At 39.6% G+C, this 27,578-nt stretch overlaps 2 protein-coding genes across 5 annotated transcripts; both read left to right on the forward strand.

Moving 5' to 3' along the window:
- Positions 1–1,458: 1,458 nt before the first annotated feature.
- Positions 1,459–16,443, forward strand: LOC127178552 (protein SOGA3). Of its 3 annotated transcripts, XM_051131499.1 has the most exons (8): positions 1,460–1,651; positions 2,535–3,271; positions 4,341–4,565; positions 4,788–4,946; positions 5,231–5,299; positions 7,714–8,901; positions 13,706–13,831; positions 16,355–16,443. In XM_051131499.1, the coding sequence occupies exons 2-7, from the start codon at positions 2,588–2,590 to the stop codon at positions 13,796–13,798; spliced, it is 2,418 nt and encodes an 805-aa protein (XP_050987456.1). In that variant the 5' UTR covers positions 1,460–1,651; positions 2,535–2,587; the 3' UTR covers positions 13,799–13,831; positions 16,355–16,443. The 3 variants fall into 3 exon arrangements, with proteins under 3 accessions (XP_050987455.1, XP_050987456.1, XP_050987454.1); XM_051131498.1 differs by lacking the exon at positions 16,355–16,443 and having other exon boundaries at positions 1,459–1,651; positions 13,706–13,890; XM_051131497.1 differs by lacking the exon at positions 16,355–16,443 and having other exon boundaries at positions 13,498–13,890.
- soga3a (SOGA family member 3a) lies at positions 13,708–27,160 on the forward strand. 2 transcript variants are annotated; one of them, XM_051131496.1, is made up of 7 exons: positions 13,708–13,831; positions 16,355–16,522; positions 19,311–19,565; positions 21,034–21,495; positions 21,782–21,861; positions 21,955–23,446; positions 26,442–27,160. In XM_051131496.1, the coding sequence occupies exons 1-7, from the start codon at positions 13,802–13,804 to the stop codon at positions 26,637–26,639; spliced, it is 2,685 nt and encodes an 894-aa protein (XP_050987453.1). In that variant the 5' UTR covers positions 13,708–13,801; the 3' UTR covers positions 26,640–27,160. The 2 variants fall into 2 exon arrangements, with proteins under 2 accessions (XP_050987453.1, XP_050987452.1); XM_051131495.1 differs by lacking the exon at positions 13,708–13,831 and adding an exon at positions 14,011–16,262.
- Positions 27,161–27,578: the final 418 nt, after the last annotated feature.

Consider the following 27,578-nt stretch of genomic DNA (forward strand, 5'->3'; position numbering starts at 1 on the left):
TCATGTTCTCCCTCAACTTCAAAATCGCCCTATATCGCTGTTTTACCTTTTTTGTTAAGGGTGTTTGATCTTCTTTGCATGTTCACTTACACAAAGACTGTGTCGGTACTTCTGCAGCGATGTAGGATGATTTTGAAATGATTTTTGAAGTTGAGGGGGAAAATACAATCATTTTTCGACATACCCTAACTGTCTTGAGTCAGAATACACAGAGTTCAGGCAGAGCAGGACAAGATGAGCATTGGAGATTAGAAAATATTTAAATTGTATTTTTAAAATGAAAATAACCAATCGTTTCCTCGGCTGGGATCGTTTACAACCGCATTTAGGATCGTTTGAAGCCGCATTTAAACTGCATTTTGGAAGTTCAAACTCGGGGCACCATATCAGTCCATTATATGAAGAAAAATGCTGAAATGTTTTCCTCAAAAAACATAATTTTTTCACGACTGAAGAAAGAAAGACATGAACATCTTGGATGACAAGGGGGAGAGTACATTATATGTGAATCTTTGTTTTGGAAGTGGACTTCTCCTTTAAGGCTAGGGTTTGTGTCAGTCCATAAAGGTGGTTTAAATAGAAAATTAAATACACTACTCTCTCATATGGTTACACACTTCATCATTAGGCTACAGACTCCCAGCTGCGAAACACCCGTCCATTACACTGAATAGACTCGTCGCTGATGCATTCTACTAATGGCAGCAATTAGAAACCTCGCCTTAGGTTTCCCAGATGCTACATGGCCTGCATTCAGATGCCAGCTGGACAGAGAGGGTCACGCCTGTCAACCCCCACCCTCCACACACACACACACACACACTGTGTTTAAATGTCAGTTACACACTGCCATCACCGAGGCAAATCAGAGTCCTAGATCTTGCATGGAACAAATGGGCTGACAATAATGAATTTGCTAGTACATCATGAATGCTTGTAAACACTGAGTCAGTAATACAAAGATAAAAAGCAGTCACTATCATTTGTCAAAAAATATGTTATGACAGAAACTGGGTCCTGTGATCAGTACAGTTCATATCGGATACATCAACATAACTCAAAGCTTTTGTAGGGCGGTATGACTAGACAAGAACAGAGGACGACAGACATGATGGCAGTGTGTGTTGGTGATGTCGTCCCAGATGGTGTGTGTGATGATGGAGACGCTCTGGGTGGAGCTCAGCTGTATTGATCCGTCAGTCTCACCTCACCTCACCCACAGCACTGACATCATCTAAACTACAAAACCACAGCCAGGAACATTCACATGGATAAAAAAAAAAAAAGATTTTATGCATGTTGCTTTATCTTTTTTGTCTTTCCTGAGAAGATTCTCAGGAGGCTAGCCTTTTTTATTTGATTTAACAAACTGTATTTTTTCTGTGCAGAATAAACTAAGATAAATACAATTATTATTATTATTATTATTACTGGTATTCCATTTACTTTTTAAGGTAAACAAACAACAGAATCTATTCTAGATGGACAGATAGAAGGTATGTACGTGCTGCTGTAGCGTCAAAGGAGACTCCGCCCATCGGTGACGCCAGCTTGTGCCTATTGATCAGATTTAATGGTGGTTTTAGGACGCGCTACACTGTCGTCATTTTTTTGCTCGCATCATGAGGATGAGAAGATGAGATGCTGTAAGGTAAGAATTGTGTTCGTCTGTTATTATGGGATGTTTTAAGTATGTTGTCTTTGCGTCTGTTGCTCGGCTGGGTACAAAGAAAGGCTTCAACGATTCTTTCACCTTGGAAAGGTTATAAGAAAACACAAAACCGCGACGACAATAATAAAACCCAGTCAGTGTAAGAATGACAGAAATAAAGTACTGCAATACTAGGCTGTAGAATCCAAGATGGAAATTTTAACAATAGCCTTAGGCTAACTGAATTAATGTAATGGATGTATCTGGTGCTTTAGCAGTGTCTCTGCATATTAATAATAATAATTTATGATGCTTCTCATTTATATTTGAGTCTCAGCTGCTGCCACATGATCGATGTCTTTGTTATTTTGTATTTCTTTTCCCATCCAAATGACTCGTCCTTGGTTATCATTCGGGCACTTATTGGAAGCAAGCGGTAGAATGAAAGAAATTGTTTATTAAAAAGACGCGAACCTGAGATGACAGTCTGTGTCTGTCTCGATTTTATCAGAGACTTACTGTAAATGTTTACGTGAAAAAGACTAGGCCTGTCTGAGCAGCTGAGCCCCACCAACATCTCATCTGCCATTATAACATCCTCTGACTTTACACGAATCGATCAGATCGACAGCCTTACAAATGCTTTGACATTTTCAAACCTGTTTTGAACAAAATAACACGAGGCAAAGACATTTCCCCATTAATGTCCGTATTAAAGCGGACTGTTTGGTGATGGGTTGGGCCCACTGCTCGAAAATCCGCTTTTTTAAAAACATGGTAGCTGGATTCAACCCTGTAATTGTATCTGGCTGACCAGCAACAAACCAGCTTCCAGAAAGCTAACTGCTTATCCATTATACATATTAAAACGTTTCCCTCTCAGCTGCATGCAGGATAAAATGGATTACGCACAAGTGAACTCGCACAGATGACAGAATGGACTCTGTGGAAAACGGCAGCATGAAGCAGCAGCAGCAGCAACAACAACGTGCGTCCTCGCCTGCCAGATTCAAAGACTCGCCGTCCAAAGCGGCGTCCAAAAGCGCGTCTGGCAAAGCCAGCGCGTCCAAGAGCGGCGGTAAGAGCAGCCGCAGTAATTCTCCGGTCACTGTCCACACCGGCAAAGAGCGACACGCGGCTAAAGGCGCGGCAGCTGTCCACGCCAGTGGTGCTGAAAGCCCGACTCTGAGAAGGGCGGAGAAGGGCAAGAGCATCGAGGAGCGCAGCAGCTCCTCTGAGGAACCCTACGCCGCCGACGAGTCGGGTTTGGGGGCCGATGCTGCTCGGGTGGTGTCCGATCAGCCGAGCTCCACGAAATCCTCTCAGGGCAAACGAGAGACCGCGAGAGCCGATGGAGGCAAGCAGGCGGCCAAGAGCAATGTAGGATGCGGCCCGGGCTTCTGGAGGGAGGGATGCTTGCAGTCTGAACTCATACAGTTTCACATGAACAAAAGCTTGAAGAAAGAAAGCGGCATGTCGGCGAAGGCGTCGAGCTCGCCGGTGGCGGAGCCGCAGTTGCCGCCCGCGGATGTGCACCGGCCCTTAGAGGCCCTACCTCAGCCGAACCAGGAGATGCAGGAGGAGATCGAGAGACTGGAGGACGAAAACGAATACCTGAAGGTAAGATGAGAAATGTGGCTGGAAATATTTAAAGTGAAATTCATGGAAGCATTTTGTAATGAACATGCTTTTTAAGGCCATCCTGAGTACAAATAACTATTTTAAATTATTATTAATACTTGAAAAAATCAGTTTGGTGAAACCATGAAGGGAGCCAGAGGTAATTAGCCTATAAATAAATGGCCAAACACGTTTAATTAAACAGGATTTTTTTAAGTAGAAAGATTGAAAGTCGTTAAGGTGCTATATAGCACCACTGCCATACAAAGAACCTGTTAAGCCTCTGAATAAGGATCTCTAACTCTCTCTTAAACTCTTCAGTTGGGGAAAGGATTAAAAACAACATTAACATACAGTGTATTTCCTGAAGATCTTTTTGCCCCTAAGGCCCCCATAAGGAAATATTTCCCACATAAGACCCTTTGACCTTAGAAAAGCATAAAAGTGATTCAAGACATTTTGCCATAGTAGTAAATCTATTTACTACTATTGTAGTAATACAAGCCCCTATGATTGTTTCTATTGAGCACCATTTTTGTTGAAGTAATAAAATGCTATATGGTACATCTGATGGTTCTACATAGAACCATTTGACAAAGGTGCCATATAGCACCTTTTAAAATAGGTGCTATATAGCGCTAAAAGTGGTTCCCCTATGATTACGAGCCAAAGAACCACTTTTAGTGCTATATAGCACCATTTGTTTTTAGAGTGTATAACATAATATCTGTGATTCAAAAATACTTTGATGACGTACATATACCATCAAATACATGATTAGAAAATATTTTTACCTTAAATATATATATATAAAAAATTGAATAATTAATATCACATGGATTCAAGGTGTAAGAAGATTATTATTCTATCAATGATAACATTAACACCACATTTATTAGTTATTATATCAAAACTTTTGAACCTGCAAAACCAAAATAAATCTGAATCAGTTTCTGACAATTTTAAAACATTCCACCATTATTTATCACTGACCAACATAAAATGATACATATTAGTTGAATATTTTTGTAAGCAGGCATGACTGACATTTGAACTTGTGATTTATTAGCATGAAATTGAAGAAATGCGAGCAGAGATGGATGAAATGAGGGACACGTTCTACGAGGAGGACGCCTGTCAGTTGCAAGACATGCGGCGTGAACTGGAGAGAGCCCATAAGAACTGCCGAATCCTTCAGTATCGTCTGCGAAAGGCAGAAAGGAAGCGAATGCGATATGCAGAAACAGGTGAAATTGATGGAGAACTGCTGAGGAGCCTGGAGCAAGACCTAAAGGTACAGTAAAATCCTCAGGGCAAACTACAGTATAATGGCTGTAAACAAATAATGCACAGGTCAGATACGATATTCTTCGCTTTGCTGCCAGACTGTAGAAACTAGTGTCAAAAAAAGTCAAAAAAAAAAAAAAAAGAAAATAGCCAGACATAAAACAACAACGAATGACACAGTGACTGTAACAAGACAAAGACATCTCTTAAATATTCATTTCTCTACCAGGTGGCCAAGGATGTATCTGTGCGTCTGCATAATGAACTGGAGAATGTGGAGGAGAAACGAACGAAAACAGAAGAAGAGAATGAAAGACTGAGGCAGCAGCTGATTGAAGTGGAGGTGACCAAACAGGCTTTACAAAATGAGCTGGACAAGACCAAAGAGGTGAGAGTGTCTAGAAGTATACAGATGGCAAACTAAGCCATTTTGAGTCAACTGAAAAAAAAAAAAGGTATAGAATTAACTAATTTTCACTCAGAATTTTTTTTTAAGCAGAAAGACTGGCGTAATATTTGCAACTTCAAAAAATAATTTTTGTACGGTTTGTCTCTCTATACTCATTTGAAAAATGCACAAACACATTAGGCATTATTTGTTTAATAATGAAGTTCCATCATATTTATTTCCATATATTGCAAATTATGAACATGCAATCATATTTTTATCAGCTCTCTCTGAAACGAAGAGGAAAAGACGTGCAGAAATCAGAGAAGAGGGCTCCACAAACCCCAACAGAGGTAAGGGTAATGTTTGCATTTGGAGTCTTTCTGTAGCTCAAACAGTAGAGCATGGTGTTGTAGCAACCATAAGGTCATGGGTTTGATTCCCAGGGAGTGCAAGGACTGACAACATGTGTACCTTGAACAGTGTTGCCAGACCAGGTTGAGGATTTCCAGCCTAAAACATTCACTGCCAAAATAATGTGGCAGAGTTCTATGGCCAAGGTTGATAAGGACTGTTTTAACTTCTAGATACTAAATGGAATAATAAAATTAAAAAAATTAATCAATTTCCTAAACAGGAAAAGAGGTCAAAACATGGCAAATACAGTAAAAGAAAATACTCAAATTACTCAAACATTTATTTAATACTCGGTAACACACATGCATCATTTTCAAAGTTAACAGCAAAAACAAGCCAATTCAAGTAAAGACAAAAAAGCCCAGTATAAGTGATCGAAATAAGCAATGCAATTAGGGCTACAAGCAAACTTTTAGAGTCATGCACACAACAAAACATTCATTCGTGTTCAAAAAATCAGTAACCATAATAATAATGTATTTACCTTCATGTTGTGTTTTAACTGCAAACAGATCAAAAGCTGTTTTCACTCTCCTACTCTGTAGTACAACTTACATTACTGTATCTTATATTTATGCCTCTTTAGCACAACCCAAGGTCGGAAATTAATGAGGGCTTGTGGCAAAAGTGCCATCAAAATAAACAGAAATGCCCCATAAATTGAAGACAAAGGGGCAAAAAATGCCCCTGCACAATTAAACAACATCTTACGGCGTATTATGGCAGATTAAAATGAAATGTGAAAATAAATGGAAAGTATCAATTCGCGGAATTACATTTAAATTTGCTCACACTGCATCAGATTGCTTTTACACGCTGTTTTGTGCAGCGTTGAGCCTTATAACCAATCAAACGCATTTCTGTTGAACTTAGTAATGCACTGGTCAATCAGAGGTGCTTAGATTAATCAGCGCTGAAAATGTTTAAAAGTTTAAAAGTTCGGAGTGTCTGTTTACACTTGTTGGCAAAGGCTATTTACACTAGCTCCGCCCACTAATGTGTGATTGGTGTAGTCAACAATAAAAAAGACAGCTGTCAATTGCCAGCTCCAGTGGCACAGAAGGTAAAGCGCATACTGAATTTTGAAGTGATCGAGCCAGGTTCAAACCTGCCTTTTGCCGAACTTTTTTTTTTTCTCCCTTTTAAATCTCATATCACATTGGAGAGACATTTAGTTTCAATATAAAATGAAGGAAATACTCGAAAAGTTGAATTTAAAGTATTGGGTAAGGTTAGGGTAGGTGTAGGAAGGGCTTTGTTGTCCCAATAAGGTGGCATCCATTTAATAATTTGAATTAAAAAAAATAATTTACACACAATTATTATTGCATACTGTTTTATAATGTACAAAAAAAGGAGGTGGAGATAATTTGCCATAAATAGTATAAATAGTGTAAATAGTGTACAACAAAGTGTGAATAGAATGTATTGCTATTTACACTTACTGCAAAAAAACGCTGCCTTAAAATATTGAAAAAATAATTGGGTAAATTTAGGTATTTGACATTTAAGACAACATATGGTTTTTTATAATAATAAGGTGATTATAAAAACTGCAATTGCAAAAATTAATTCCAGGGGGCAAATATTGCCCCTTAATAGAAAATTTATTTTCTGACAGTGGCATAGCAATCACTTGAATATGCATCTGCAGGTTTTAGTAATGACTAATTGGATGGAGTGCATGGACACTAAGGGTTCGTTTGTTATACAGTTTGCCTGTAAAATGTAAATGTTAAAATCAGTTTTGGGCAAAGTTAATGCATTACAATATTGCGTTACTCCATAAATAACTAATTGCATTACTTAGTAACTTTTTATGGAAAGTAATGGATTATGTTACTTTTATGTTACTTTGTATCACTTGTGCTGGGCTTGCTTATTTGTTTTCTAATAACAAAACCCCCCAAAGTTCAATTGGCAACTGTAAAGACCCCTTCATATCAAAAGTGAAATGAAAAAACCTCAGGCTGAAGGAAAACAAAGTAACTTGCATTACTTGCTTGAAAAAGCAATTTAAAAGTAATGCAGGTTACTTTACTAGTTACTTGGAAAAGTAATCTGATTACATCACTTGCATTACTTGTAATGTGTTAATCCCAACACTGTTTAAATCCCACCAGACTGATCCCAAACCAGCTGAAATTTTGTGCACCCATCCAAAGCACAATCATATTCAAAACTGCCCATTTGGGTGGAAATCTGCTCAATCTGGCAACGCTGACCTTGACCGCAGTGTACGTAGCTTTGGATAAAAATGTATGCAAAATGCGTTAAAGTGCATAGCACCCTTTGGTTTGCATTGAAAGCTAATTAAACACACATTTCAAAACAATGTTTTCTTCGATAGGAGGAAAATGAAGATCTGAAATGCCAATTGGCCTTCATCAAAGAGGAGGCTATCCTAATGCGGAAAAAAATGGCTAAGATAGACAAAGAGAAGGACCGTTTAGAGCAGGAGCTCCAGAAGTACCGCTCCTTTTACGGTGATGTAGACAGTCCTCTCCCCAAAGGTGAAGCTGGAGGTCCTCCGACCACCCGAGAGTCTGAGCTGAAGCTGCGTCTGCGGCTGGTAGAAGAAGAAGCCAATATTTTAGGTCGCAAAATCGTGGAGCTGGAAGTGGAAAACCGTGGGCTGAAGGCAGAGCTGGACGACATGCGTGGGGATGAGTTGTCTGGTGGGACGATGGACCCGTCGTCCAGAGAGCAGAGCGAGGCGCTGTCCGAACTTCGGCAGCAGCTGCAATTGGTGGAGGACGAGGCTGAGCTTCTGCGCCGCAATTTGGCTGATGTGGAAGAGCAGAATAAGAAGATGACCAGCGAGCTCAACAAGCTTAAATACAAGGCCGGGTCACACGAGGGATCGCGCTTTAGCAGCAGCGCAGTGGATGGGGCGAAAATTGAAGCCCTGCAGGAAGAGCTGAAAGCCGCCAGACTCCAGATCAACGAATTGAGCGGGAAAGTGATGCAACTGCAGTATGAAAACCGTGTTCTGCTTTCCAACATGCAGCGTTACGATCTGGCCTCTCATCTAGGCATCCGTGGCAGCCCGAGAGACAGCGACGCAGAAAGCGACTGCGGCCGCAGGGAAAGCGACGACGACTGCTCTCGCCTCCCGCCGCATCGAAAGCGCGAGGGTCCCGTTGGCGGCGAAAGCGACTCTGATGAAGTCCGCAACATCCGGTGCCTGACCCCCACTCGCTCCCTCTACACCCCAGAGGGACGTTTTTTATCGAGAAGTTTCAAGGACCGCCAGCAGATGATTGACATCCGCATGGAAGCGGAAAGATTGAGCAGGACCATCGACAGACTCATCGCCGACACCAGCACCATCATCGCAGAGGCTCGAGTTTACGTGACCAATGGCGAGCTGTTTGGAAGAATGGACGACGATGATGAGGGCGGTCGCATACGAGAGCACGAGCTGCTTTACCGCATCAACGCTCAGATGAAAGCCTTCAGGAAGGAGCTGCAGAACTTCATTGACCGCCTGGAGGTCCCAAAACCAGAAGACCGAGAAACTGAAGAGCCTCTATCAGTAAGTGCAAATAAATGTAAGACTTACCTAAGTCTGTTTACAGGAATAGTTGACCTGAAGTTAACATTAAATCATTATTTAATATTTCTCGTGTTGTTCTGAACCTGTATGGCATTTTTTCACCACAGGAGATATTTTAAGGAACAATACTACAGGTTTATGGTAATCATAGTACAGTCACACCAAATGATTAACTTAAGTATTCATATTCATTCATTTTTAAGTAATTTTATGTGAAGGACAGACTGAATTTTAAAGGAGAAGCCCACTTCCAAAATAAGAGATTCACATATAATGTACTCACCCCGTAAAGAAAATTATGTTTTTTGAGGAAAACATTTCAGGATTTTTCTCCATATAATGGACTGATATGGGGCCCCGAGTTTGAACTTCCAAAATGCAGTTTAAATGCGGCTTCAAACGATCCCAGCTGAGGAAGAAGGGTCTCATCTAGCATAACGATCGGCTATTTTAATAAAAATAATAAAATTTAAATACTTTTTAATGTCAAACGCTCGTCTTGTCTTACTTTGCCTGGACTGTTTTTGTTCTGGTTCATGTCAGTTAGTGTATGTTGAAAAACTCCCATCTCATGTTCTCCCTCAACTTCAAAATCGTCCTATATCACTGTTTTACCTTTTTTGTTAAGGGTGTTTGATCTTCTTTGCATGTTCACTTTGCAAAGACTGGGTCGATACTTCTGCAGCGATAAGGGAGAAAATACAGTCAGAGTTTTTCGACATAATCTAACTGTCTTGAGCCAGAATACACAGAGTTCAGGGAGAGCAAGGCAAGATGAGCATTTGAGATTAAAAAGTATTTAAATTGTATATTTTTTTTATGAAAATAACCGATCGTTTCGCTAGATAAGACCCTTCTTCCTCGGCTGGGATCGTTTACAAACGCATTTGTGATCGTTTGAAGCCGCATTTAAACTGCATTTTGGAAGTTTAAAATCGAGGCACCATATCAGTCCATTATATGGAGAAAAATCCTGAAATGTTTTTCTCAAAAAACACTGCTTTACGACTGAAGAAAGAAAGACATGAACATCTTGGATGACAAGGGGATGAGTACATTACATGTGAATCCTTGTTTTGGAAGTGGCCTTCTTCTTTAAGTTTATACTGTAAAAAATAAACAGCTGAGAAAACCTAAAACAAAAAGGCAACTTGATGCAGTAAGACTTTTGAGTTCTCTCAACAATAGCTTTTTTAGGTTTTCTCAGTACAGATACTTTGTTTAGCCATTGTAAATTAGTTTGTTTATGCAATGCTGATTGTCTTAATTTGCTAGTACAAAAATTCTTGTCACACTAGCTTTTTTTTTTTTACTAATTTATACATCAATTTTGTGATTATTTACAAATGACAAACATTGAATTGTTATAGAAAACTTTAATGGATAGCTTAGTCTAATATGTAAACAATTTTGTCTTTGCTTTATAAACATCTTACAAGACTAAGATTTCTAGCAAACAGATGTAAGTGGTTGAACATACTCTAGGCCTCAAAACTACACACACAAACCTCATGGACGGTAGCAAACAAATGTTAAAAAGATGAGCTCTTTACATCACAGTACAACAAATAACTAACAATAATGACAAAACAACAACAAAAAGTTTAAATGAAGTCAGCAAACAGCAAAACAATACTTCTAAAACAGTAACTGCATAATTTATTCATGCTGCAATGCATGCTGGGAACTCACAAAGCCTTAAAGGAGAAGTCCACTTTCAGAACAACAATTTACAGATAATTTGCTCACCCCCTTGTCATCAAAGATGTTCACGTCTTTCTGTCTTCAGTCATGAAGAAATTATGGTTTTTGAGAAAAACATTTCAGGATTTAACTTCATATAATGAACTTCAATTGTGCCCCGACTTCCAAAATGTAGTTTAAATGCAGCTTCAAAAGGCTCTAAATCAGTGTTTCCCAACCCTTTTCCTGGAGGCACACCAACAGTGCACATTTTGGTTGTCTCCCTTATCTGACCAGTATATTTCTGGTCCTCGAGTCTCTACTAACGAGATGATGAGTTGATTCAGGTGTGTTTGATCAGGAAAAGTTGGAAAATGTGTAGTGTTGGTGTGCCTCCAGGAACAGGGTTGGGAAACACTGCTCTAAATGATCCCAGCCGAGGAAGAACGGTCTTATCTAGCGAAACGATCTGTCATTTTTTTCCGAAAAATAAAAATTTGTATACTTTTTAGGCACAAAAGCTTGTGTACCACAGACTCTAGGATGCGCGTTCACAACGCTACGTACTATTGAATCACATCGAAAGGTCACACGGAACAACAGACCCAGTGTTTACAAAGCGAACGCACAAAGACTAAGGAAGTGCAAGTAAGTTAAAAGCAGTTTACAAACAAAAAGCTACAACGATGTCGGACGATTCTGAAGTTGTAGGAGAAAATAAGATGGCGTTTTTCATCATATTCTGCCTTTCTGAGCCGGAGTACACAGACGATGAACTTAGACGTGATTCGTAGTAGTGATGGGAAGTTCGGATAATGTTACCGACTCAGTCTTGTTCAGCAAAATGAACGAATGAAAATATAATTAAAGTGTTACGTGTTACTTCCCTAACACATCTACTGCTTACACAAACGTTGATCACACTATAAACAAGACAAAACTGTAATGCTATAAGAAACAGAAAAGATTGATTCATTGTTTACCTGGGTCTTTAGTCTATGATTAGCTCACCTCACCTCTTATCTGTCAAGCTTTCGGGTTCGAGTCGTTCGTTCATCACGTGACGCCCCATAAGATGAACCAATGACTCGAAAAACCCGAAGACTCGAAACAGGTGAACTAATTCCAGTACAGAACCTAATAGGATGTTGCGCATGCGCGGCTGAATGAATCACTCCCCAAGACGACCAATTCTTCCTGAGTCACATTAAAGATCCGTTTAAAATGAAAGAATCATTCAAGAATGCACATTCCAGAGCCTGTGCTACACGAGCTATTGTGCTTAAAAAGTATACAAATTTTCATTTTTCGAAAAAAAATGACAGATCGCTTTGCTAGATAAGACCCTTCTTCCTCGGCTGGGATCGTTTAGAGCCTTTGAAGCTGCATTTAAACTACATTTTAGAAGTTCAAAATCGGGGACACAATTGAAGTCCATTATATGAAGAAAAATCCTGAAATGTTTTCCTAAAAAAATATAATTTCTTTACGACTGAAGACAGAAAGACATGAACATCTTGGATGACAAGGGGGTGAGTAAATTATTTGTAAATTGTTGTTCTGAAAGTGGACTTCTCCTTTAACATTTCAACAATATGAAATTCTTTGTTCAGACAAATGGGTTTGACTAGTTAGGACAACATTTGGGGTGATTTTGTTGGTCTGCTAAAGCCGGGCTCACACTACAGGATTTTTAAAATCCTAACCGATTATGAAATCTGGTTGCAGCGCACACATAAGGAGAATCTTTGCAGATTATCTTCCCTGAAATCTTAAACATGCACACACTACAAGATTTGAAAATTGTGGCGCATCACACACTACAAGATATTATTAAGATTATCATGACGGAGGGAGCGCCTCACGTGATCTTACACAACAGATCATCATTTCAGCAACTAACGTTTTTAAATGTTAGTTAGCCTGCTAGCAGCTTTGTGCACTCACCCGGTATGTTGAAAACGATTTCACTCCAGAGCTTTCCTTGCCCCATGTGGTTGTGGTATGTTTTCAACATATACAGACAGTGTTACTACAAAAACATACTAAGCAGTTTCCTCCATCTCCACTATCCAGTGGACTGTACAGCAGCTGTTTTGCGGTCGCGCATTGGCTGTTGTGAAAGTACTGACGTAATCATAGCCGTGATCATCCCGATTTAAAATCCTGAATATCAAACATGTTTAATATGATCGGAGCGGCCCCGATTTGTGTGCGAGCAGATCGGGAGGTGCAAGATTCGATCTGTGAATGTCTCACATTACCAGATGATCTGTGCTGAACACCGATCGAGGTGCTCGACAAGATTTTTGTTCTGATTCTCAGGAGGGGAAAATCGGACTAAAAATCCTGTAGTGTGAGCCCGGCTTTAGGGTTTTTATGTAGTTTTAGGAAAACAGCATTTTTTTAGTATTTGAGACTCAAAATGTTTTGTAAACTGGAAAATATGCAGTTGCATTCTTTACAGTGTATAGTCACAGAAAATCTTGGCATTTTGCTGTCAAATAGAATATAGCATCAGGTTTGACCTCAGTGGTGTTTGCAGATGTTATTGACATTGAATCTGGCATTTTGTTTTGACAGCTTTGGTGGAAAACAGGATTTTTAGAAAATAATATGCACAGTATAAAATGCATGATTAAAGAAACCGCATAAAGATGTGTTAACTTAAAAATAAAGAAAGAAAAACAACATGGAATAAGGGTGAATAAATAATGACAAATTGTAATTTTGGGTTGGACTTTTCTCTTAATTTCTGTATCGTTTTTTAACAATAGAATTTCTCAATAACCTTTATCATATGTAATGAATATTTCACTGTTTCACTTGTCTCTTAAGACTCACTGTTTCTCTCTTTCTCATATTTCCTCCTCCATTTTGATATCAACCCAGATGTTTCAACCTATTATTTTGCTTATTCTCATCCTCGTCTTATTTTCTTCTTTATCGTATGCCACTATTTTTAAGCTAGTCTTTCTTTTCACTCTTTTCTTTGTTCTGTAAACTTATTTTTTCATTTATTTATGCTATGGTTTTGCTACTTTTTCCCTTTTTTTCTGTTTTCCTAATTTATCACATTGATTTTGGACATGTCATTAAGGTTACACACAGTACAGGAAGAAATCGACATCATTTCAGGCACAGACTACAGTCTCTCAACCAAACACAAGCTTACACTCAAAAGCAGCGATGACAGATGCGCTTCACTGATCACATAGTATATTTGGTGAGTATTTTTGTGTATTTCATTGATGTATTAAAATTAATACAGTTTTTTTTTTTTTTGTTTTTGCATTATGTCTTGATTATCTGAATATTTGTATAGAGCACGAAACCTTCTTTGCTTCTTTTCATGTTGACTATAAAATGTTTTGTAAACATGTTAAAACTACTTGAGCATTCTACATTAAAAAAAATGTGTCACTGATTTGTGCAGCATGTTATCCTATTTATATTCTCACCAAGAACATTCTGTTGTTCTCTCAAGAGCCCCCAGTTGGTTATATGGTTATTTGGAGATTAAAAAAGGTTCTTGAAGTTACATTTTAGGTGGAAAGTGTATTGGTACTAAGTATAATCTGTTAACAGACGACAAACCATATAACCTTTTGACATCAGGATGTAAAACTCTTTTGAAACCTTTATTATGAAGGCTGCACTTTCAAAATAAAACTAGTTTGTACACAACTGCAAATGGCAATTTTTCTGTTTTCGTGGAAATGTTCATGTTCTCTCTCTTTTTTTATTTGTTAGGGATGCACCGAAATTTCAGCCGTTGAAAATGATTGGCTGAAAGAAAAAATACAGCCGAAAATATTTGGATAATTAAAAGAACCTTTTTTTAAAAAAATAAAAAATAAAAAAAAAATTCACTGATTCTGTTGCATAGAACTGAATAAAACAATATATTGGTATTTAATATTAATTTATATTAAATTAATATAAATTAATAAATATTTATTTTAATTAGTTTCATGGTGCTACTTTCAGTGAAAGTGTTTTAAATTCAGTACAAAATTACTTTATATTATTTCATGAAATAGTAAATAATTATTACAAAGCATATTCAGTGCATCCAGAATTTTCGGGTTTCGGCCCAGAATTTTCATTGTGGTGCATTCCTAATTTTCTAAGTTTTCATGAAGTAAGTGAATGGAGTGCATACATATTTGAAACTGCAGCAATATAGTGAAATGTCATAAAGCAGACTCTAAAAGTGGATATGTGTAGTTTTTATTTTAGGAACTTTTCTACCTAAGTAACCTTTGAAATCTAACATTGTTAATGTGGCCTAATCAGGTAGTCATATACTGAATATTTTGTGACTTGTGATAAAACCAGGTTTTGGTGTTAAAATACTTTCTGCTATGCACCTTAAATAACTATAAGTAAGCAGTTGATAGTTTAATGTTTTGAAGAGTTATCATAATTGCATGTAGCAGTATGAAAATTCCCCTGTTTGTTTTGAGCAACCAGTCTCAAATTGGACCAATGGCATGAGTCGTGGGCGGGACTGTCTGTTTGGTCGAGTAATTGTTGAAGGGAGCGTTTGTCATTCTCACATAAAAAAAGTCGATTGCCACCTTTATGTTGATGAACTTGGCTAAAATCTACGTATATTAGGCTACCTGTGTATTCTGATTAAAAATAAATGTAAGAATTTATTGAAAACAGAGTATAATATTGCTGTTTTAAAAAATCTATCAGAAAGCGCATGAGTTATGGTCATTTTAAAGTTAAAAAAAAGGTACTTTAAACCGTAAAATCACTGGAAGGTGTTAATGCATAACTTCATTTTAAAGTTTCCGTGTGCATAAGGAGGCTGAAAGACTCGCGCCTAATAGGCCTGCAACATAGTGACAGAGGTAAAAATACATGGGAACTCTTACATCAGTGAAGTCGGAGTATTTTAGGCTCTTGACTCTGAGTCTATCGGTGTCATTTTCAGTCTGAAGCACAGTAAGCCAACTTCATCCTGCGGTTCACTAGCTTATTTTATTAAGGAAAACAATAATGTAGAGTGAGAATTTATAGCCAAAAGAATGTAGTTGAAGGCATAGTGTACACGATACTATTTTCACTGTAAGGTCGGCGCCAGAGAATGACAGGTTGACCTTGTCGTCCCTTATTGACATGGAAGGAACAAATGCGCCCGGCTCAGAGAGCGCAGCCTGGGCTGCGGAGGAGAGGGCAGAAATGGCAGGTTTCGGATAATAATAAGCATGTGTTATATGGGGACAACAACTGCAAATAGTTAAAAAAAGCGGCTGTGATTCGTGTTTAGTTGTGACTGAAAGATGTGGAATGCATTTGGAAATGGATCAAGCGGGTATGTGAGCAAGGCGCAAGGCTGGGAGTTCGTCCCGTGCTCGCGTCCAGAGAGGGCCGGTAAGAAGGTCCAGAGTCCCGCCCGGGTTCGGTCGTTCCCGAGCAACCTTCTGGAGCAGCAGCTTCCACCTGGACCTGCAGTCGCCGCAATCGCTGCTGCCGCTGCTGCATCCGATGCCACTGGCGGACAAACTCCAACCCAGGAGCTACAAAGTCCACACACGCGCAATAAAAAGAAATTCGAGGAATTGAAGAAGCGCTACGATCAGGAGAAGGAGGAGTGGAGAATGGAGAAGGAAATGCTTTTGAGACAAGTTGCTGATATTCAAGTACAAACGGATGCATGCGAGTGGGTTTGACCAAACAACAGTGTGCAATAAAAAGCCGACATCTTTTCTCTTATTCTGCGTTGTGTTTGCAGGGTGGAGAGAACAGAAGGATATTGTTGGATCTGAAGTGTGTTTTAGAGGAGGTGCAGTCGGGGGTGAAGCGTGAAGAAAGTAAACGGGGTGAGCTGGAGCTGCAGTACATGAGGGATCGATGCGCTTGGGAACTGGAACGATCAGAGCTGAAAAGTCGCATTACTCAGGTATGAAATATGCACATCTCTTTATGATATGTTGATAGATCTACCATCTTTGACAACACTTTTACTCCAGTGAGTGTTTTTCAGGGTGGGTTTACTTGTGGAAGTCAGATTCTGGACAAAGCGTTGGCTAAAAACAGCTATTTAACATTTGCACGGTAATTGCAGGGTAAAATATACAGTTAATTGAATACAGACTATAGCGAGGCATGAACTGATTTAAAAAGAGTAACTTTTGGCCTATGAAGTAGAGCTTCGCATGGAAGAAATCTAAGGTAAAATATTTCCCTGCATGCATTATGCAATATTTACTGTCTTTTTAGAAAAAAAAGAACAATCATGAAGCACTAACGAATTTAGAAAAAAGGAAAATGCAAAAACATCAAACCTTATTATTATTATTTTGGTTTGATATTTCAGTTTTGGCATTTGCCGTATGGATAATGACCACAGATAATGCACTTTTTAATTATTTGTTGGTTTTCTGATAGTTGACATTGTGCATAGCACAGAGATTGCATAGGATTCGTGTAACACAAACACTATTAAGTGTAAATGCATCCTGTCAACGGTTGCTTTGTGGGTAAGCAGGGTAAGCAGTGGGTAAGCAGCCACAAGACCATTAGATATTATCTACAAAGAATGAAAAAGTAATTAGGCGTTTCACAGTGCAATTCAGGAGTAATATGTGGAAACTATGTTACCAAACTAAAAATAGCATCCACTTGTGATTAGTTTTCACCTTTCACCATTGTTCCTCTGGTATGAAATGCTTTTATTTCTGTTTATGACATCCTTATAAAGACACAGTCCAGATCGTCTTGTGTTCACTGTCCACGGTGAGAGAAGATTTCTGTCTTTTCACGGGTTTAAACATTGTGAACATCATTTTACATGACATAAAGAGAAAATTAGCTTTGAATGGTTGCGTGATGCCGTATCTTGTGACAAACTGCACCTCAGGACATATACCAGACACAAAGCATTATAGGAATAACTTAGACCGACGAGACGCCATCATCATGCTGCGGTCCAAGGTAAACAAACTACAAAACCATATGAAAGAATAACCTTGTTGTGGTGTGCTGCTGTTTAGTGATCACTCGTTTCACCGCAGCTGCACTTGTTTGTATTCCGAAACCGATTTGGGTTTAGCCGCACAAATCCACCCAAAGTATTAGTTGGTACAGAGAACAGAATTCAGGGAGGGGTCAAATGAAACTGTAAAAAGCTGTTTTCTTTGTCGTCCACATCCTACCGTGGCACATACTTTTGTCCCAGTGGATTTCTTAGGTTTACCGCTAGGCATTCACAGCAGGGTATTTGCCAGCATATTTCTGAGCATATTTTTGATCTTTAAAACAGAGATGAGCTCCTCCAGGGCCCCACCCTTAGGAATGTGAGATGCTAAAGGATTGGTCTTGCTGTCTATTAATAGAGAGCTGTTTCTGTGACATTGTTACCCAGACACAGAGCGCACAGCAACCGCGCTCATTATATTTTAGTCTTAAAACTACAGCAGCACCCTACCACTGTCAACTCTGGTTACATGGCACATCAGTGTTTCACATGCCCTCTGCTTGTAAACACAGACTGCTAGTGCACCCAAGAGAACGCATAGGTTTAATGACAGTGTGCCAGCACATTTTACTGCTAAAGGAGCGCGCACTGTTTATAAAAACACCGCTTCACTCTGGTTCGTTGCTATGAGAAGCATAAATAAGATTCACCTATTTTTGTCTTGGCCGTCACACAGATAGTGGAGCATGCAGGTTTAGTCCTAGCAAGACTTAAAAACATCACAAGAGTTTTCAGCTATTTTAAGATGTTGTTTTCACATGCTGAATAAGTCTGACTTTGTTAGGCTTAGCGGAATATGGCATCTTCATAAGTTCAGAAGAGATTTAGATAAACACCATTCAAAAGTTTGGGTGGGTACAATTTTTTAATGTTCTTGCAATATTTTTCACTCACCAAGGCTGCATTTATTTGATTAAAATGGCAGGAAATGTTAAAAAAATTATTAGAATTTAAAATAGCTGTTTTCTATGTGAATATCTGTTAAAATGTAATTTATTCCTGTGATCAAAGCTGAATTTTCAGCATCATCACTTCAGTCTCCAGTGTCACGTGATCCTTCAGAAATCATTAATATGATGATTTGCTGCTCAAGAAGCATTTCTGATTATTAGCAATATTGGAAACAGTTATACTGCTTCAAATTTTTGGTAGAAACCATGATACATTTTATTTTTCAGGATTCTTTGATGTATAGAATGTTCAAAAGAACAGCGATGATTTGTAACAAAAATTTTTGTAACATTCTAAATGTTTTTACTCTCACTTTTGACCATTTTAATGCATCTTAGCTAAAAAGTATTCTTTAAAAAAAACTTTTTAACTGTAGTGTATAGCAAGCACAATTACATGCCATGAATCATGCAGACTATAGGTCGCATTGACATCAATAGCATCTGTCAGCTGCAGAGTTCAATCAAGCTCAGTGACAAAAACGGTTTTAGTGTTTGCTGTCTAGTGAGCTCTCTCTCCAGGATCATCGGGGGGTCAGCATACCGAAGTGGCCTCTCTATTACATACAAAACTCTCGGCACTAGTGTGAGCTGTTTGTGTCAGTAGGCTTAGACTGGGTATCCGATGAGCCCTTGGTGAGGACTCAAGGTCTATTTCATCCTGTTGGCGATAACTCATGCTTTCTTTTCTCTGTACAACTGTCTTATACACCCATTTCCTTTTTGGTGGTCAGCAATTCCCTGCCTCTCTTCCCCCACAGTTAGAAGCCCGGGGATGTAGCGTGGTGGTGGAGACTGTGAGGAGTGCAGAACTAGGGGACACTCTGAAACGGGAAAGAGCGGAACAAAAGAAGCTGCTGGCAGACACTCACACTGCGGCCATGGACCTCCGGAGCAGGCTGGAGAACAGTGAGAAGGGCTGGGTGAAGGAGAAATCTGAGCTGCTGGAACGCTTTGAGGCTGAGAGGAAGGAGTGGGAGAATCAGCTCATGGACATGCAGCGGAAGATTGAGGAGGTGAGTCTGCGGATGTGGGCCACTCCCCACAGCTCAGCTGAAAGAACGGTATCTTGTTTCAGACTGACTCCCTAAGTACTCCTGTTTACTTCCATGCTAAATGAAAGCTCTGCAAGTAAGCCTTGATGGATGATGGTGACACCTAAAATTGGAAGCGGTGAAGTCACATTATATAAACCTTGGAATTTCAAGTGACTGCCAAATAAAAGTTAAGCTTGGTGGTGACTGGCAATCATCAGACAGAAGCTTAGAGCTCCAGGCTAGTGGTGTTGCAAACATGCATGCATTTGGCAGATGTTTCATCAAATGTGCAATTAACCTATGCATCTTATCAGTACCAGAAATCCTTCAAAATCAAACCAAGAACCTTGGTGTTGCTAGTGATCTATTCTCTACCATTTTAGCTCTACCATTTTAGCTATATGTCTTAGGTCCAACAACAAACCCAACCTTTCCATAAACTAACCTTTTCCCCGATTACAGTCGAACTGTAATTCCATACAGTTTGACTTCCAAATGCTGAGCTCTAGATCAGGGCTCCTTAGATCAAACCACTTACCTTTCATTTTAATAACTAGTAACTTTGAAGACCTTGATCAGCTTGCTCACATGTCTTTGATTAGGCCTGGAGCTAAACTCTGCAAGGCAATAGCCCTCTAGGGCTGCACTGAGGGAATGAACCATGACTTAGATTTTTGGTATGTGGTTAAATATGCATTTTAGCAGACACTTTTATCCAGAGGTATTCAACCCTGCTACTGGGGACCCCCTCTCCTTATTTCCAACCTGCTTCAGTACAACTGCGTGCAATTTTCAAGCAGTCATGAGGAGCTTGATTGGCTGATTCAGGTGTGTTTGATTAGGGTTGTAGTTTACTCTTCAGGATAGTGGGTCCCCAGGAACAGAGTTGAAGACCTATGCTTTTATCCAATGCAACATTTTATCAATTCATGCATTACTCTGGGAATCAAAGCCACTATCTTGGCATTGTGAGCGCCATGCTGTACTGCAAGGATGGCCCAGCCTGTTCCTGGAGGGCCACACTACTCCAGAGTTTAGCTCCAACCCTAATTAAACACACCTTAACCAACTAAAACCTAAACCAGTTGGCGCCGAAACCTGGAAGCCGATGTCAAGAATACAGACTGCACTTGGGGGATGCCTGGAGAACCCTTGTTGGTGGCCTATGCCCCAGTAGGGGTAATAGGCGTAAGTAAGTAAGAAAAAAAATCAGCTAATCAAGGTCTAAAGACTCCTTAGAGACTTTCAGACAAGTGTGCTGAAGCTGGTTGGAGCTAATCTCTGCAGGATGTGGCCCTCCAGGAGTGGGATTTAACAACCCTGCTCTACTGTAATGCAGTGGAATAAAGGGGGGGGGTCGTTAGATGTTGAAATTTACAAAAATTGTTTTAAAATGCCAGTTTTGGGAAATGTACCAAAGACTACATAATTGTCTTGTCTTTTCCAGTTGTACAATGAAGTGAAGGGCCATCGTTTGGGAAGTTCTCTGAGAGCAATTACTGATGGACAAAATGCACTAAGGCTCAGCTCATGTTCTGCCAGCACTCTGTCGAGTGCAGTTACTTATCCCTCAGATGCCCAGAGCAATGAATATTCTGAGACTCTAACCCAGCAAAGCAATGCCAGCATTGACTCGCAACCAAGTCAACTCAGTCACAACGCCAGTGAATCCAGTGACCAGTGCAACAGTGATCAGAGTGAACTATTAAATCAGCAAGGTGCTGCTGAACAACAGACTATAGACACTGCAGATCTGGAAGAAATCCTGGAAAGCTGTTTGAAAAAGAAAATGGGGAACAAGTCTAGCTTCAGTGGACAAGATGACCTCCTTAACCCTTTCAAACGATTTCAGAGCATGGAAATATCCTGTGGAAGTGACAAGAAGAAGAACAATACTGCTCTTAATGCGGTGAGACTTTGTTGTTCATACCACTCTAATGGAGGTACAAATATTTGGTCATCTCTCAGGATTTACTATTACGCTCTTGCTTTACATTTATGCTAAACATCCTGAATTATTCCTTAATGGAAACACAAAACCTAGGGAGCTGTAAATCCACTGCACATTTACTTACAGTCCATTATATTCCATGTTAGGATGCTGCTATGTAAGGCTAGAGATGTGCTATATTATATTGTGCGGGCTGAGGTCTAAGGTTTGCATCTAAGTCCTCTTACTCATCAACATCTTGTAGGCACTTAAGGAAATTGCCCGTGTGAGTGAAGAACTCTGTAGCTACAAGGATGAAACAAGGAAGCGGCCTGATATTAAGAGGTAAACTTTTCTGTACACAGGTGCTGCTCGTATCACAAATAGATCAGATTAGAGTTTCATAATGACCTCACTGTGTTTGGTTTTCCTTCTTAGAAGCCGAAGTGAGTCTACGTTTTTTCCAAGAGAGCCTGAGTTTGTGGAGAAGGTAAAGGACAATTTGGAAATGGAGGACACAGTTTTGTACTTGAAAAACATGAGTGAAGACCTTAAATCCCTCGATGAGCAATACTGGACTAATTGGGAAGGTTGTAACATGGAATCGCAACAAAGTGAGGCTAAGCCACAATGCAACATAAGACAACAAGCCCCACCCATACCAACCCGTAGTACATCTTGGTACCTAAGCAGTCCTTCAGTTTTAGAAATAGAGCCCAGTGATACAGAGCAAGGGTGTCAACGGCCAGGAACCCACCCAGACAGAAAGTACACCAGCCCCGCAATCGTACGTAAATTTGAAGCAATGCTTCAAGAAAACGAGGGGAAAATTCTGACAGACTCTGGGAATGTAGCCTGCATCGTGCCTGTCGATTCCAAGTGCAATATCAGTTGCTGCCAGAGCCGCTGGTCTTGCGATGGAAGTAGATTTGGCAGCAACAAGTCATCCAGATATGTACCTGTTAAGAGATGTCTCTCCAACGTAGACATTGCAGCCGCAGTCTCAGACCGCAGTCTAAACAAAATAGATGAACAAAACAAGGATGGATCTCATCCCATGAACAAGCCAACAGATTCTGTTGCATCGCTAGACTTTATTTCACTGTATCCCAGTGCTACAGCTACTCCCATAAATGAAAGACTTGAGCAGAAAACATTAGAGTTCAATCGTACGCTTTTCCAGGCAGGGATGGGCGTTCGGTGTGATGAGGACATTTCCACGAATGCATCCACTAATTCTTCTCACAGTCTACCAGAGGTCATATCAAAGGACACGCTTATAGACAGTCCTTCGAGGCATGCTGAAGACAATTCGAAGGATTTGCTCTCGGATCTTGTGGCACAGTGCCCCAAAGAGGAGAGAAGAAAGAAGGAAACAAAGGACCTTGTCACTAAGTCTTCTTCTCTGCACAAGGAACTTAGTCTAAAGCAAGACAATGAAGCTAAGTCTTTACAGAAAGCACCAACTTCTGTTAACCAGCTTGTCCCAAGTGTTGGAGAAAAATGCTTTGAACTCAGTACGAGTCCATCACAACTGCAAACCCAGATAGAAAGGTCCAACAAAGTTCTGGATGTTGGTACAGACCAACAGCAAGCAGACAAAAAACCCAAACAGGCGAAAAAGGACACGTGTTGCACCAGGTCTCGGATTCTGGAGAATCCTTGGAAGCCTTCTACGCTAGCAGCCTATCCTCGTCCGATGGAGTCTAGGTCCAACTATGGAGCGGTTGAGAGGATTCTCAAAAATTACGAGGATTTGGAAAGATCTCAGGAGCAGCAACAGTCACAGCCCAGTCCAGGGAAGAAGGAAGACCTTGTGGACCTCTTGGAAATGCTGGATATGCAACATGAGCCCAGATCCAGTCAGAGACTAACACACGCACCGCACCACCAGGTCATAGCCCACAATGAGACACATGTAACAGTGCAGGTCAGTACTGCACACACTCCCACACATAGACCCACGCCATTCAAGCCACAAAAGCACACACTTTCACCTGAACTGCAAACATTCAAATACATGCTAAATAACTCAGGCGGAGAAGTGTATGAGGTGCAAGTGTAGATGACTACAGTGTATTCAAGGGATACTTCACCCAAAATCATCATTTACACATCCTCAAATTGTTCCAAACATGTATGAATTTATTTTTCTGTTGAACACAAAAAATAACATTTTAAAGAATGCTGTAGGTAGGCATCAAATTTCCCAAACTATAGAAGTCAAGTGGAGGGTGAGTAAATGATGACAGAATTTTAATTTTTTTTTAAACTATCCCTTTAAGTTGCATTTTTTTCCAAGACAAAAGGTCACTTTGTTCCCAATGCATTTGCTAAAATGTCTGAGAGCCTGTGTTGTACTGTGACTACACACATGGTTAATAGGTGGTCTCTATGAGTGCCGTACCTTCATACACACATTAACTGGTGAATGTGTGTGATCCGAGTTGGTTCTCAGTGCCAAATAGCAGTAACATTAGTAACATGCTTAGAAAGATTATAAAAATTTCTTTTTAATCTACAACTGAAAGTCTGGAAATATTTAGAATTTATAGTTAAAATACCTCATTCCCACAAAACCATCTAAGCAGCACAATTAAAATTCCTTAAGTTGAATTTCTGTCAGAAAATATTGGCAGATTGCTCAAAGCGAGGAGCCCAGAAGCTTCTTATTGTTGGAACTGGGGCATTTCCTTCAAAGCTCGAAAAAGAATTAGTGGCACCAAGTTTAATTTACATCTTTCATGTTTAGCTCTTTAGAAAACCTCAATTAACTGTTTTTTTTTTTTTTTTATAGGAGGCCAAGGTATGTGGTGTAATTACAGAAACATGTAGCATGGCCAGGAGTCTTAGTGAAGCTAGTCCTCTGCACGGACTGCTTGCTTTTGTAAATTACACAGCAAAATGACTCAAAATGACTGTCAGATGAGTCAGAAAAGCTTTAGAGAGATTTAATCAGTTCTTTTATTTTAACCCAGTTCCAAAATGGAGAACATGTGCAGGAGACAAAAGTTCAGCCACTACCTTTAAATGGAAAAATACAAAATTACAGCCTGCGTATTTTTAAATCTTTTTGTAGGATTGTTACAGATTTTTTCCATGACAATTAAGCACCCTCTCCCCCAAGCATTTTGCTTTACACTTTAAATAATATGCAGATGCATCTCAATAAATTAGAATGTAGTGGAAAAGTTAATTTATTTCAGTAATTCAACTCAAATTGTGAAACTTGTGTAGTAAATGAATTCAGTGCACAAGGACTGAAGTAGTTTAAGTCTTTGGTTCTTTTATTTGTGATGATTTTGGCTCACATTTAACAAAAACCCACAAATTCACTATCTCAAATTAGAATACCAATAAAAAAACATTTTTAGTGAATTGTTGACCTTTTGGAAAGTATGTTCATTTATTGTATATGTACTCAATACTTGGTAGGGGCTCCTCTTGCTTTAATTACTGCCTCAATTCGGCGTGGCATGGAGGTGATCAGTCTGTGGCACTGCTATGGAAGTCCAGGTTTCTTTGACAGTGGCCTTTAGCTGATCTGCATTTTTTGGTCTCGTTTCTCATTTTCCTCTTGACAAGGTCTGGTGAGTTTGCTGGCCAGTCAAGCACACCAACACCATGGTCATTTAACCAACTTTTGGTGCTTTTGGCAGTGTGTGCAGGTGCCAAATCCTGCTGGAAAATGAAATCAGCATCTTTAAAAAGCTGGTCAGCAGAAGGAAGCATGAAGTGCTCTAAAATTTCTTGGTAAATGGGTGCAGTGACTTTGGTTTTCAAAAAACACAGTGGACCAACACCAGCAGATGACATTGCACCCCAAATCATCACAGACTGTGGAAACTGGACTTGAAGCAACTTGGGCTATGAGCTTCTCCACCCCTCGTCCAGAATCTAGGACCTTGGTTTCTAAATGAAATACAAAACTTGCTCTCATCTGAAAAGAGGACTTTGGACCACTGGGCAACAGTCCGTTTATTCTTCTCCTTAGCCCAGGTAAGACGCCTCTGACGTCGTCTGTGGTTCAGGAGTGGCTTAACAAGAGGAATATGACAACTGTAGCCAAATTCCTTGACACATCTGTGTGTGGTGGCTCTTGATGCCTTGACCCCAGCCTCAGTCCATTCCTTGTGAAGTTCACCCAAATTCTTGAATCGGTTTTGCTTGACAAGCCTCTCAAGGCTGCGCTTCTCTTGGTTGGTTGTGCATCTTTTTCTTCCACACCTTTTCCTTCCACTCAACTTTCTGTTAACATGCTTGGATGCAGCACTCTGTGAACAGCCAGCTTCTTTGGCAATGAATGTTTGTGGCTTACCCTCCTTGTGAAGGGTGTCAATGATTGTCTTCTGGACAACTGTCAGCTCAGCAGTCTTCCCCATGATTGTGTAGCCTAGTGAACCAAACTAAGAGACCATTTTGAAGGCTCAAGAAACCTTTGCAGGTGTTTTGAGTTGATTAGCTGACTGGCATGTCACCATATTCTAATTTGTTGAGATAGTGAATTGGTGGGTTTTTGTTAAATGTGAACCTAAATCATCACAATTAAATGAACCAAAGACTTAAACTACTTCAGTCTGTGTGCATTGAATTTATTTAATACACGAGTTTCACAGTTTGAGTTGAATTACTGAAATTACTGAAACTTTTCCATGACATTCTAATTTATTGAGAGGCACCTGTATAATTTTTTTGCATTATACATAATAGGTTTGCATCAAAGATTGAATTACATTAATGCGAATAATTAATGCAAAGCATCATTTCACTTGATTTTAACTAAAACATCCTGACAGTTCTTGTGAGATTCCTTCTCACGTTTTGCGATAGATCTGTACATGAAAGCACGCAGAGTTAATGTAATTGTGCTGTTGACAGGAATATTTAAATCCAGTGAGATTTCATAAAAATATTTGTCTCAACAGCAATGCAAAGAGTCCTCTGTAAGTATCAAGAAGAGCTTTTCACGACCTGCATGTCCGGCAAAGAGACGTTTGCCCTCTCGTTGGGCTAGCCGCTCGTCCGTCTCATCTGCATCAACGCCTTCACCGCCACCACCCACAGTCTTCACCCAGCGACAAACACTCACCTACTCCGCCTTTCACACAGAGACCGTGATCTAAATGGCCGTTAGATTACGTCCAATGCCTTTAAAGCTGTACATGTAGCCTGTTTAAATACCAACAATGACTGTCCAATGATGATTTTGTTGTTTACATTTCTGTAACCATGAAATCAAACTGCCTTTTCATTCTTTTTTCTCAAAGACTGGTTTACATGTACATTTCATTTCTACAATTCTGACTTACAAGTGCATATTATGATGTTTTCTGTTCCAAACCACTTTCAATCTGTCGTCGTTCTATTTTATAGCTGCCAATGTAGAAATGTTTTCTGTCCATGCTTCAAATGTGGCCTCGTTTGTGTGTGAGGCCTGATGTCTGATTGAGAATATCTTTTACCAACTTTACCAAAATGACTGACTCATGTTATTACAGAAACTAACGGATTCAACGCTCAGTTTACATGCTTATCTGATGTAAGACATATCATTTAGACAATGCCTTCGCAGTCCTTTTTCTTGATAATAAATATCACAAATGAAACTGTATTCAGCATTTCTAAAATAAAATATGGACACTCATTTCTAGATGTAGATGTGTTTTACTCATAATCGGTTTGGTCTTGTCTGGAGCTACTGTAGATGGTAATCGGGTTGCCAGGTTTTTACAAAACCCGCCCAATTGCTACTCAAAACAGCATTTTGAGGGGGGTCCCCCGTTAAAAATCGCATTCTGGGGGGTAAAATACACGTTTTTTGGCGGTGTTCCCCTGATAAAATTTGTATTCCAGGGGCTAAATATTACGTTATTGGGCTCGCTTCAACCCGCAATTTTTTTGAAATAAATGAATTTATTTAATTATTTTAAGTAAGTGCATTGCTTTGAAATAGTATTTATCATCCTGAGAAAGACAACAATCGACACTGCAATTTCCGCCATTGTATTAAAAATAAAAAAAAGGTTTTTGCTACTTTTTATCTCACACTTTTTTTTTTTTTT

Source organism: Labeo rohita, chromosome 16 (genome assembly GCF_022985175.1).
Source record: "Labeo rohita strain BAU-BD-2019 chromosome 16, IGBB_LRoh.1.0, whole genome shotgun sequence".
NCBI lineage: Eukaryota > Metazoa > Chordata > Actinopteri > Cypriniformes > Cyprinidae > Labeo > Labeo rohita.